A 13,796-nucleotide genomic window follows, 5' to 3' on the forward strand; every position below is an offset into this window, starting at 1 on the left:
GATTTTATACAAAAAAATCGTCAAAGTACCGGTACTTTTTCAGAAATTAATATCTCGCGAAATCCGCTCTTTTCGCAATTGGTTTTTTTTGTGGAAGTAGTCCATACATATAACTGTGTTTTGAAGTAAAAATAATTTGCTAATTCTTAAAAGTTCAGTCACAAAAAAAGAAATGAAATTTTGTTATTTATGCGATTATCTCGAAATTGCGAAGTCACAGCTCTTCCCCGAATGGATCGAAAATTGGCCCTATGGCTAGCCTTGACGCTCGCAAAGCAAAAAAATGTGTTATAATGGTAGAAAAATTAATAAAAAATAAAAATTGAATTATATAAAATACCGGTACTTTACATTCAGATTGCATTTTTTCGAAAAGTATGACAGTGAGCTTCATGGGAGTTTTGCGTTTGTCATGTATATATCCATACGTTCATTCAATAAAATTAGGCTGTCGCAAAAGAAGGGTCAAAAAAATACTGTGCTTCGGACGCTTCGGGAATATGACAGTTGCAGTGACGAAGATTTCTATGCGCATTATTTACTTTTGGAGTACTGTACATTGTTATGAATTAAAAAGGTTAACAGTCGAGTTTTTGCCGGTTCTTCTTCTTGTAGAAATTGCTTTGTGAACCGGTGGTAAATTATTATTTTTCTGTATTTTGACGATTCAAATGTGCTTCTAAACGCAGTCCAGTTGAATAGCCCGGTTTACACGCACGCTCTTTCGCGCGCGATTCGGCTTTCACGTGGGAAAGAGCGAGCATTTAAACGATGACAGAGAGAACGAGATTGCGCGTCCACTCCGCACACACTCCAACGCGCCACGCTTTCCTTCATTCAATCGCGCGCGATTATTAGTCCATTGAATAAAAAGTTCTAGAGTGCGTGAGTTAGTAACGTAAGATGTTTCTTCGGAAACATGTCAAGAGTCCCTAGGTAATAAACATACTAAAACCCCGGGACACTAGGAAGAGCCCCGGAGTGGGAGGAGGGGGGAAAAGGTCCATTTTTTTTCATTTTTCGCTTAAATCTCAAAAACGGTACATGTTAGAGAAAAACTTTCAAGGAAAAGTTGAAAGGCCATAAAATTATCTACAAGTTGTACCTAAATCATTTTTTCCTATATCCTACCGTTTCTGAGTTACACGCAGTAAAAAATAATTTTGGCTCAAACAATTTCCCCATACGATCAAAAAATATTTCTTTCTTCCAAAAAAACTCAAATGTGCAACTTGTGACTGGTATTGATAGATTGCTCTTAATTAGGTCTGTAATTGGTAAAATAAACACATTCCTCCATGGAAGCCTTTAGGAGGAATCGATTGTCAAAATATTATATTAGGGTAGTTTGAGTTACTGAACTTGATCTTTTTATTTTTTTCTTCCATAAAACTCAAAAGTGCAACTTGTGACCGGTACAGATAGATTGCTCATAATTAGGTCTATCATTGATAAAAATACCAGATTCCACCACGGAGGCCTTTACGGGGAATTGAATTTTATTAGGGTAGTTACGATACTTGAACTTTTTATTTTTTTTCTTCCAAAAAACTCAAATGTGCAACTTGTGACCGGTACTGATAGATTGCTCTTAATTAGGTCTATAATTGGTAAAATAAACACATTCCTCCATAGAAGCCTTTTGGAGGAATCGATTGTCAAAATATTATATTAGGGTAGTTTGAGTTACTTTACTTGATCTTTTTATTTTTTTTCTTCCAAAAAACTCAAATGTGCAACTTGTGACCGGTATTGATAGATTGCTCTTAATTAGGTCTGTAATTGGTAAAATAAACACATTCCTCCATGGAAGCCTTTAGGAGGAATCGATTGTCAAAATATTATATTAGGGTAGTTTGAGTTACTTTACTTGATCTTTTTATTTTTTTTCTTCCAAAAAACTCAAATGTGCAACTTGTGACCGGTATTGATAGATTGCTCTTAATTAGGTCTGTAATTGGTAAAATAAACACATTCCTCCATGGAAGCCTTTAGGAGGAATCGACTGTCAAAATATTATATTAGGGTAGTTTGAGTTACTGAACTTGATCTTTTTATTTTTTTCTTCCAAAAAACTCAAAAGTGCAACTTGTGACCGGTACAGATGGATTGCTCATAATTAGGTCTATCATTGATAAAAATACCAGATTCCACCACGGAGGCCTTTACGGGGAATTGAATTTTATTAGGGTAGGTACGATACTTGAACTTTTTATTTTTTTTCTTCCAAAAAACTCAAATGTGCAACTTGTGACCGGTACTGATAGATTGCTCTTAATTAGGTCTATGATTGGTAAAATAAACACATTCCTCCATGGAAGCCTTTAGGAGGAATCGATTGTCAAAATATTATATTATTAGGGTAGTTTGAGTTACTGAACTTGATCTTTTTATTTTTTTCTTCCAAAAAACTCAAAAGTGCAACTTGTGACCGGTACAGATAGATTGCTCATAATTAGGTCTATCATTGATAAAAATACCAGATTCCACCACGGAGGCCTTTACGGGGAATTGAATTTTATTAGGGTAGTTACGATAGTAGAACTTTTTATTTTTTTTCTTCCAAAAAACTCAAATGTGCCACTTGTGACCGGTACTGATAGATTGCTCTTAATTTGGTCTATAATTGGTAAAATAAACACATTCCTCCATAGAAGCCTTTAGGAGGAATCGATTGTCAAAATATTATAATATTAGGGTAGTTTGAGTTACTGAACTTGATCTTTTTATTTTTTTCTTCCAAAAAAACTCAAAAGTGCAACTTGATACTGGTTCAGATAGATTGCTCATAATTAGGTCTATCATTGATAAAAAGAACAGATTCCACCATGGAGGCGTTTAGGAGGTATTGAATTTATTAGAGTAGTTAGGTAAAATAAAAAGCTTTCGAATTTTTCACATTTCATGGGATGTAGCTCGAAAACGGCTGCGAATAGAAAAAAATTATCTAGGTACAACTTGTAGATAATTTTATGGACTTTCAACTTTTCCTTGAAAGTTTTTCTCTAACATGTACCGCTTTTGAGATTTAAGCGAAAAATGAAAAAAATGGACCTTTTCCCCCCTCCCCCCCACTCCGGGGCTCCTCCTAGTGTCCCGGGGTTTTAGTATGTTTATTACCTAGGGACTCTTGACATGTTTCCGAAGAAACATCTTACGTTACTAACTCACGCACTCTAGACCCCCCTTGGAGGGACTCATTCAGTGGACTAGTATATCGTTTACACGCACAATCTTTCCTCTTTCCTCAGCGCGCGTGCTTTCCCGCGTTCAATCCCGCGCACTCAATCACGCGGTAAAGAGTGTGCGTGTAAACCGGGCTAATAAGTGCATAAAAAACGTGACAAAACAAACCCTCGCGATTGCGCGCGCGTGCTTTCCCGCGTTCTATCCCGCGCACTCAATCACGCGGTAAAGAGTGTGCGTGTAAACCGGGCTAATAAATGAATTTGTGAGTTTGATTAATTGAAAAATATTTTTTTTATGTTTGTATTTGTGTGCAGATGAGCTGGCGGAGTGGGAAGCTGTGCTGTCGCGGTGCCAGGCGCTGGCGCGGGCGCAGTACGGCGTGGCGAGCGCGTGCTTCCAGGTGGAGCGGTACAGCGCCGAGATGTCCGCCTGCCGCAGCTGCGCGACCCTCGCCGCGCCCTGACACCTTTCCACGCTGTGCCGTTAGGTGACGCTCTCTGCTGCCCGCTGGTGGGGCGCTCCCAGGTGGAGTGGTACAGCGCTGAGATGTTCTACTAGATTTCCAGGTGGAACGCTCGCGTGTACGCAGTACTCACGTTCTATGCTTAAAACATATTTTATGATAGAAGTCGAAATTAAACCCTATAGCAAAATTAATTGTGATACCTAATATAGCCTATAATTAAAAAATTACTTATTTTTTGTTTTATTAATTTCAGATCCAAACTGACAAACAACAAAACGGCACGGGCGAGGGACTCAATGTTGAAATACCAAACGTGACAAGTCTGTAACTATTGTAATAAAGTATTAGAAGTATTAGCCAAATTCCAAATGTTTATGTATATTTAGGTAAGAAAAGATAAATGGAGTCAAACAAATATTATTTTGTTGTTACTTAAATATCTGTTAAAAATAATATAGAAAAATAAGCGTCGGAAAAAACATCGGGACAAATCCAGTCGTCAAAGTTATAGGTTAAAAATATTCAGTGTTAGTTATTGTTTATATAGGAATTATAATTTTTAATATATTTTTAAATAACCCAGTTTTAAGATAAAAATCCAGTTGTGTCACAGTTTAAATGATCTCATTCTTGCTCATTTTATTTGTTATACAGTTCAGCACAAAATTTGAGTGTACTTAGTATTAATTTATTTTTATTTAGATAACTTATTTTCATACTAAACATTGTTCTATAGTTTTCGAATATATAAAAAGTGTTATTTTTTTTTCATTTTCGTTATTTGCTAGGTATGTCCGTTTTCTATTTTTAAATTTTCTTTAATGGTCTATGGTCTCTGTGGTGATAAATGTTGTCATTTGAAAAAATATATATAGGGACTTTTTGATAAACAACACTGTTGCTAGGCAACGGTTCTTGACGATAGACGAAAAAAAAACTAATTTTATAGATTAAAAAAGTAATTTCGACAAAATATGTGCCAAATATAAAAGGCTATGTGTAATTTGACAAATAAAAATGTAGCTATATGAAAATATAAATTATCGTAATATTGTGAAAATGTATTCAGTGTTATATGTAATTTGTAAAGTAAGATAAAATTTATTGTTTTTGTTACATTTCGGACGGACTCGATTATAGAGCAGGGTGTATATATTATTAGAACGTAAGAAAAATGGAAGAGTATGTTTTGTATTATGTAGCGATGCCAAACAAAATTAGACGTTAATTACTTATAGATAAGGTGATAAATATTGTTTCGTTATAAGTAGAATTTTGTGTTTATGTAGTATTTAATATTTTGTGTTTACGGGCTGGTCTTGTTTTTGTATATATTAGAAAAACAGTGAAATTATAGATTTTAGCCATTACTCTTTTATAATTATTATTTATTTAGAAATGTAGACATGAATTTAAAATAAATTGCATATTAGTTCTTTGTTGATAATTTTTATGCTTGAATGATAATTATCTGAATAATATTGTATAAACTATTCAATACCAAAGTATTATTGGAATAACGAAGTTTTTGTAATTTACTAAAGATCGATAATTTTTCTATACATTGAATTCAAGTCGAAATTTGAGGTAGCTGTTTACTTGAAATAAGTCAATTTATAATACTGCTCAATAATTTTCAACTATTAGTATTATTCACGATTTAAAATCGAATCGAATACAATTAATTTGTAATATTTATGTAACTAATATACATTATTAAAAGGACGTAACATCTTGGTCTCTTTTTTTCTTACGTGAATTCATTTGAAACGAAAGAGACAAAAAACTTTTTCTCAACTACTTTTGTTGAGAATTACAATTTTCCAAAGAAATGTCTAATATAACTTACAGTACTTACATATTTAGATGTTTTATATTATTGTGCTCAAAGTGTTTGTAATTTAATGTGATAGATCAGTTATAAGTATATGTAGTTATTCAACTGGCTTACGCTATTTTTCTTACTCAATTTCTACTAGTACATAAAGTAAATGCCGTTTTCCTTGAAATTATTTTCATCAATATATAAACTGATTTTTAATATAACCCGTGCCTATAAAAGTGTAAATTTCATACATTGGTGATAGATATATTATGCTATCTCGCTCGCGCTATAGCGACTCTCATGTATAAATATTTCATTATTGGCACGAGTTATATATAAAATCTTAATCTATTTTTCTTCAACTTTAATTCCTATTTTCTAAATGAAGTTTTACTAGGTAAGCCTATTTAGTATAATGACAAATATATGCTTCAATGTTAGTGGTAAATTGTACAAATTTCGACCTCTAAAGCACTATTTTCTTATAAAATACAATATTTATTGTATTTTTTTAAGGAGTAGTGCTTTAGAACTTAGCTGCCAAATTGTAACCAAAAACAAAACTTATTTTTATATTTTGTAGGTAATTGGTGACAAATTGTTTATTTTAGTTCATGTTATAAATGTATTTTGCCGTCCTTTGTAATATATAACTGTTGTATAGTCTGTTGTAATCGATGATATTAAAGGAGAATAAATAACAGCACTTGTTTTATTTTGATTTGTATTTTAAATGTCAATATCGATCTCATGGATATAGAAAATTAATTTCGTCTTGTGAAAAAAAAATACCAAATATCACAATACTTTCTTGTTTTAAACCGATAAAAATTTAATTATTCAATAAAGCATAGAGAAGCGGATTTGCTGTTTTTTTTTCCTGAATGATTTTCTTTTTCATTTTAACTATAATAAAACATTCTAATTTCAAAGTTAAATGTAAAATCTAGAACATTCTCGGAGCAATTATCAAGCCTGGAGAAGTAACAATTAATTGAACAATAAAGCACTAGTTTGGCCTTTTTGGCTTATGGCAAAATGTCATGCGAAAAAAGAGGACAGATATATGTCAGTTCGACAGTTTGAAATGACATGTAGCCATTTCAATTTGTTTTAGTGACCAGTCTGGTCACTAACGCATGGTGATTTTAATTATTGTTTTTGAAGTGAAAAACGTGTTTTCTAGTTTCTTATGTTATTTTCTGAAAAGATAATTTACTAAAGATTACATGGCTTGGGTTGTTCACGGCTGTAAAAGCCGTAGTACTGGGAAATCGGATGAAGATTGGAATTTGTCTTTTCACAGGTTAGTGTTTTGATCAATTTTTTTGTTTATTGTATTATAAATAAGTTAATTTACGTTATTTTCATAATCATCTATGTTTTATCTAACCGTAATCATTGAAATGAAATCATAATCAGCTTAGTTTTTAGAAAAAATGCAAAATATAACTTCCATAGTGTTGTGCAATTATCGATACTTGAGTAGGGACGAAGTACTTCATTGATAATGACTGCTTTAGGTTAGGAGAAAAAAAAAGGTATTTAAGTATGGATTTTATTGTTATTTGCAGGTTTCTGGCTTGAGAAAAATTCAAAGATGTTTGGGTTAAAGCTATAGCACAGGGAAAATTGGAAGCCTTCAAAACATTCTCGGCCTTGTTCAAATCATTTCGAATCAGACGGGAAGAAAAGCAAAGTGCTTTGCAGAGATGCTGTGCCACAAGTTTAAGGTGGCATCTATTTTAAATAATAAATATTGTAATTTGTTAATTAAGTATCGAAATAAAATGTTGTAAAAAAATTTTTTTAATTTTATTTGTTTTATTTGAAGCAATTTATTTTAAACTTTTACCAATTTTTTCCTTGTGGGAATGAGTTATTTTCCCGCGGTAAATTGTAGCCTATATGTTATTCTGATGTTTAATCTATAATATATATAATTGTAAAGTTCCATAAAAACTCATTCAGTAGTTTTTTCGTGAAAGAATATCAAATGTCCATTCTTATATATTTTTGCTTTTATAATATTAGTAGGATACGATTATTGATTTGTAAAATAGATCAACCAGGTGGAAGTCAGATTCGCGCACGAAGGGTTCCGTATAATTCTATGAATGAACCTATGAAAACAGGAAAAAATACGTACCTTTTTACGAAACCATAAAAAACAACCTAAACCGAAATACCTAATAATATTTTTTTATAAATACCACTACCATACAATGCAAGGCAGTCAATACGCATCGTAAATGAATAATTCCAAATTAACCGAATCTTAAAATTTGGAATTACCTATCCATAACTCAAAATTAAAAGAATCTTAAATTATCTTCAAGCAATTTTATAACTTAATTTTTTTATTTATCGATATTTTAGTATTCGATAAAGTGGCAAGCACTACCTTTTTAGAACAAAAAGTGGCTACATGTGGATTTGAATGCCAAGCCGATAACAGTGTGTTGTCTCTTTCTATCGCATTAATTAGGGTATTGAATAAAAGAGAGCCACTATATAAGAAACGTTCAATTAATTGTTACTTCTCCAGGCTTGTTAATTGCTCCGAGAGAACATTATTGCAATGTAAATAAAATACTAAGTGCCCTTACGCAATAGCGGTTAACCGCGGGGGCGGCTAACCGCGCGGTTAGCCGCTTTCCCATTTTAATATGCAACCGCTTATGATTGTACGCACTAATCATAAAAGCGGTTGCATATTAAAATGGGAAACCGGCTAACCGCGTGGTTAGCCGCCCCCGCGGTTAACCGCTAGTGCGTAAGGCCACTAACATTTTGAATTTTCACGTTGCATTCTGAAATGGTAAAATTATACATAAACACTTACATAAAACACTTACAACAATTATTATACATTTATAACAACTTTATAGAAGATATAAAATCTTAAATATATTTAAATAAAATAACTAAAAAGACTGTGACCAAAACCCTTGCCTCCAATACGACAAATCTGACAAATATCCTATGTCAAAATTTTTAATTTGTCACCTCTCAATTTTCCCGCCACAATTTATAACGTCAATTCAACAAAGGCATGGGAATTGGGAAGCCGTATTTTTCTGTTTAAAAATTAAAGAAATTGTTTTAAATTTATGATACAGTGTTAATATTATTCGGAATCAAGATGGGTATTATAGGTTTATCTAAATTAATTGCGGATATCGCACCTCAAGCTGTTAAAGAAATGGAAATTAAGAATTACTTCGGTATGTATAAGACTAAAAAGAGATAGGTACCCCATGTAAACGTTTGTGTATAAAAATACGTGAAATTTAATTCAAATTGAAATATTTCAGGTCGTAAAGTAGCTATTGATGCATCTATGAGTTTATATCAGTTTTTAATAGCAGTAAGGAGTGAAGGTGAGTGTGTAAATTTTTCCTCGTAATTTATGGTATTTTTGTCTTTCATATTGTTGTTGTATATTATTCCTTTTCTTTTTTTGAATTACAAGTAGAAGAGTATCTTAACTTCAATTATTTTAATTTTGGAATGACTTATTTGCATTTTGTGCCCGAAAACAATTATCTCTCGTAAAATATTAAAAACATGATGTTTTTACAGGAGCTCAACTAACATCAGTGGATGGTGAGACCACATCACATCTCATGGGGACCTTCTACAGAACCATCCGACTGGTAGAGAATGGCATCAAACCTGTGTATGTATTTGACGGCAAGCCACCAGAAATGAAGTCACATCAGTTGAACAAGCGAGCTGAGAGACGGGAGGAAGCGGAGAAGGAACTGCAAAAGGCTACTGAAGCTGGTCAGTGTTTTGTATAGAAACTAGAGATATTATGAAATTATTTCATTCAGCACAGAATAGGTAATAGATTCTTAAATTCTTAATTTGAATGGAAAAGAATAGAATAAAAAAGTATAAAATGATCACACTCAACATTGCAGATGTGAGGAGTTGTCATATCTCCTTAAATTGTTTGTATATTATGTTGGTTGTCCAATTTTTTACTATTAACATTTTTAAATCTATATATTCAAAATATCCTCGCAGGTGACCAAGCATCCATGGAGAAATTCAACCGTAGGCTAGTGAAAGTGACAAAGCAGCATGGAGAGGAGGCTCGGGAACTTTTGAAGCTCATGGGAGTTCCTGTTGTGGAAGCACCCTGTGAGGCTGAGGCACAGTGTGCGGCCATGGTTTGTTTATTTTTATTTAGAAGTTCATTTAGGCAAATATTTATTTCAAAACAATAAGCAACACAAACTTAATTTAATAAAAAAATATACAGTAGAACTCCAATTATCCGAATTAATGGGGACCGGGACCCATTCGGATAATCAAATATTCGGATAATCGGATTTAAAAAAAAAATTGCCATTGGAGAGAATAAAAGCTACGTTTTGATATTGCACTATTTTTTTATTGAATTAAATGAAAGAAACATGAAATTTTCACATGTTTTAAATATTTTTGCAATCATTTTTCTTATTTCCTCTAGTGACAACGCATCTTTACTATCATCATCCTCTCCATATTCTTGTTAGGGGAAGAATAATAGTGCACTTAGATTTTTTTTGGAGAATTTTTTGTGATTCGGATAATCGGCGATTCGGATAGTCGGAGTTCGGATAATTGGAGTTCTACTGTAGTATCAAATAAAAAGTAATACCGAGTGATTTTATCAAACTTATTTATGAAAAAAGTATGAATCTATAGGCCTTTGTAGTGGATCTGCTTTGTATAGCTTTAAGTTATTTTTATTGAAAATGCCTGATTCAAATTTTTATATTAATTTTTAGTAATATGGATTTATATTTGCTATTTACATCACTACCATCATAAAAATAGAAAATACAAAAACAATTTCCAGGTAAAAGCCGGCAAAGTATATGCGGTAGCTACAGAGGATATGGATGCATTAACCTTTGGTTCCAATGTATTATTGCGACACCTGACGTTTTCTGAGGCTCGAAAAATGCCCGTCCAGGAGTTCCACCTTGATCAAGTGTTGAGTGGCCTGGAGTTAAATCATAATGAGGTATGCAGTATCATTTCTTAAGTAAATTCTTCAGCATAAACAGATAGACATCCTAGCAGATTAAAATTAAATTAATTGTTTCTATTAGTCTTATTATTTTTCCAATATAACATTAAAATGTAAAAGGTTGCTTATTATATTGAAATTATTTTAATACAACTACAAATTAAATATTAATATACATTTAAAATTAACTTTTAAAATTAATGTAACAATAAATATTACCTCAATGTAGATAGAAATTTAAGATATAAGATCAAAAAGTGCTGTAAAATAAGGCGACATTTCCGCTCTTATTTGTCTTAGCTTAATGATATTATATAACCTTTTTCACTAAATGGACTAACATTGAAACAATTTTGCACATCGGACACAAAGTTCCTAAGATTATTTCATCCCTAGGATTAAATAAATAAATACACTTTATTCAGCACCAAGTAAATACATATAAAAAAAAGAAACAGAGCAGAGTAGAGCATTCCAAAGAAGTATCGACTGTATATGGAAGGATTTGTGGAAGAATTTAGATTTATAAGATTTATAAGAATATCCCTTCAAACAAACTCCAGTTTTATAATATTACTAGGTTTCCGCCCGCGGCTTCGCCCGCGCAGTCAAAGAAAAACCCGCATAGTTCCTGTTCCCGTGGGATATCCGGGATTACCTACATCATTTTCTCGGGATAAAAAGTAGCCTATGTCCTTTCTCGGGTATCAAAATATCTCCATACCAAATTTCATGAAAATTGGTTCAGTAGTTTAGGCGTGATTGAGTAACAGACAGACAGACAGAGTTACTTTCGCATTTATAATATTAGTATGGATTACTTATAGCTAAAAATACTTAATTCCCAGTTCATAGATCTCTGCATTCTCCTCGGCTGTGACTACTGCGGTTCGATCCGCGGCATCGGCCCCAAACGAGCCATAGAACTAATACGACAACACCGCACTTTGGAACAAGTGCTCGTTAACATAGACACTAAGAAGTATGTGCCGCCTGAAGATTGGGACTTTAGTAACGCGAGGAGATTGTTTCTCGAACCGGAGGTTAAGGATGCTGGGGAGATTGAAGTAAGTAGTATAAATAAATAAAAAATTTCTTTGAAAAGCTTTTATAGTAATTTACCTTGTTAACTAAAAAAAATTTAGTACTATAATTGTTTCACGTATTTATTTATTTATTTTATTTCCTCAATACTTACAACTTCAGTTACCGTAAAGTTATGCAAATATGTAAAAATAAAAAGGACAATTAAACATTAATAGAGAGGACTGGTGTCTGCGATAGGCCGTAGACTGTATTACAATATCAAAATTCTATTCTCCACATAATTTAATCTAATTATTAACTAATATACTCATATATACTCGCACAAAAGAAACTGCAACTGGGTTGCTAGTACATGGTTAAATATCACCATCTCTAAGTCCTATATCTAGGCATTATATTAAACTAGCTGTGCCCTGCGTTTTCACCCACATTGCTCAGCCCCTGTTGGTCTTAGAGTGATGATATATATACCTTCCTCGATAAATGGGCTATCTAACACCGAAAGAATTTTTCAAATCGAACCAGTAATTAGCGCGTTCAAACAAACAAACTCTTCAGCTTTACAATATAATATAGATTAAACTAATTTAACATTTCAGTTAAAATGGACAGACCCAGATGAAGATGGTCTAGTAAAGTTCCTGTGTGGAGACAAGCAGTTCAATGAAGATAGAGTGAGGAATGGCGCTAAAAAACTACTAAAAGCTCGCTCCGGTACTACACAAGGAAGACTTGATGGATTCTTTAAGGTATTTTTTTTTAATACATAGATTGTTATATTTGTTTTGAAGTGAAACTTCTCTAGATGCGTGCAAGTAAAATTTCAAGGTCGCAATACCGTCACGTCATGGAGTAATCATAGTATCTTTGAATCTTGCCAAAGAAATTTCATTTCTGACACGTGTGCTCGGTACGCACGCTCTTTTTTGTTATGTTGTAATTTGTATAAAAAATTTGTTTTTGAAGAAAAAAAATCCGCACTGTGAACATTAATAATTATTTGGAAATTATAAATTCGTTTAGATCCTTATGTTTGTATTTTTGCAATGTGATTATGATCATGTAGACTAATAACGTAACGATTGATTGATAAATTCTAAAATGATTGCAATTAAAAAAACAGTACATTCTATTTCTACACAAAAACATATCTATGAAAAAACACTCAAATCTTATTCATTAACAAACAAACAAATATACTTTATTGTGTACCAAAAGATAAAAAGCACAAAAAGTTTAAAAAAACTACATACATACTATTTTCCTACAAATAATATAAATTATTATTTTTACAGGTATTATCAACAACACCCAACCCTAAACGTAAAGCAGAAGAAGACAAAAAGAACGCAAACAAGAAAGCAAAAACTGGCGGCGGTAGGGGAAGGGGAAGAGCGAAATAAATAATATAATTATTATCTTTTAATTTTTCCAAGGACTGCATTATTAGTGTATCTTTGGGCTGGTTCCTACAGGCTACAATATAAAACTGACCAAAATATTTAATATAAGCATGCCTTTTTTGTCTAATAAAAACGTAAAAAGTGTCATGACAAAGCTTTTGTTCTTCTATATCCCAGTTCCATTTAATGACGAAGAAACTCACCTTAAAATTATGCGAATATGAAGATAATTGAAATACAATCATTGTTTGAGTGATCTTTAATATATTATTGTGAATTCTGATTTCTGATTGACTATAAAGTGTATGTAAAAAGCTCAATTTGACTGGAATTACTGGCACTTAAGACTATTTGTATTGATATTTCTGTTAATCTGTAAAAATCTGATACAAAATAAATACATTCTTTAATTGTAAACTGCTTTTTTATTTATCCCTATCGATTCCCTGACTAAATCTCTAACACAATAGAGCGATGTGTTCACAAACGACTTTCCAAATGGAAATACTTCCGATGGCTATACCGGGTGTAAGTCGTTAAGTGTGCACAACTGATTATTCCGTAAACTTAACTACGAAATGCGTTGCACCAGAGTATTTTTAATTTTTATGCATAGTTGAAGTTATCAGACTCAAGACCACAAGACTCAATAGTCTTTTGTATTTGACGTTTCTAACAGTTATTTAACATTTACTATAACTTTAACCGTCGAAACATCGGTTATAGTTAGTGTTAAAATTATGATGTCATCTACAATTAATAATTGTTAAATGGCTCAACTCATATTAATTATGAGCCACTAAGTTATGCTTACCTTACCTGCTCATTGGTCTTCCT

General features: G+C 32.4%; 2 protein-coding genes across 3 annotated transcripts in view; both read left to right on the top strand.

Annotated features, from left to right (window-relative positions):
- Positions 1-6,183, top strand: part of LOC149477368 (proton-coupled zinc antiporter SLC30A2-like) — a 30,067-nt gene extending 23,884 nt beyond the window's left edge. For both annotated transcript variants that reach the window (XM_089710505.1, XM_089710506.1), the window contains exons 9-10: positions 3,504-3,676; positions 3,909-6,183. In XM_089710505.1, the coding sequence (XP_089566631.1) occupies positions 3,504-3,652 (149 nt within the window). In that variant the 3' untranslated portion in view covers positions 3,653-3,676; positions 3,909-6,183. The remainder of the gene's footprint in view (positions 1-3,503; positions 3,677-3,908) is intronic.
- Positions 6,184-8,512: 2,329 nt separating this feature from the next.
- On the top strand, positions 8,513-13,365 carry Fen1 (Flap structure-specific endonuclease 1). The gene is made up of 8 exons (XM_089710726.1): positions 8,513-8,707; positions 8,798-8,863; positions 9,066-9,269; positions 9,516-9,661; positions 10,336-10,503; positions 11,358-11,576; positions 12,156-12,305; positions 12,852-13,365. The coding sequence occupies exons 1-8, from the start codon at positions 8,626-8,628 to the stop codon at positions 12,957-12,959; spliced, it is 1,143 nt and encodes a 380-aa protein (XP_089566852.1). The 5' UTR covers positions 8,513-8,625; the 3' UTR covers positions 12,960-13,365.
- Positions 13,366-13,796: the final 431 nt, after the last annotated feature.

This window comes from Colias philodice, chromosome 25, assembly GCF_061535455.1.
Source record: "Colias philodice isolate Cphi_HAF_F1 chromosome 25, ilColPhil1 Martin Lab GWU primary, whole genome shotgun sequence".
Taxonomy (NCBI): Eukaryota; Metazoa; Arthropoda; class Insecta; order Lepidoptera; family Pieridae; genus Colias; species Colias philodice.

Coding starts and splice junctions, on each gene's coding strand:
- Fen1 (XM_089710726.1), top strand. CDS start 8,626: ATGGGTATTATAGGTTTATCTAAATTAATTGCGGATATCGCACCTCAA. Junction 10,504..11,357: donor TGGAGTTAAATCATAATGAG/GTATGCAGTATC, acceptor CTTAATTCCCAG/TTCATAGATCTCTGCATTCT. Junction 12,306..12,851: donor GACTTGATGGATTCTTTAAG/GTATTTTTTTTT, acceptor TTATTTTTACAG/GTATTATCAACAACACCCAA.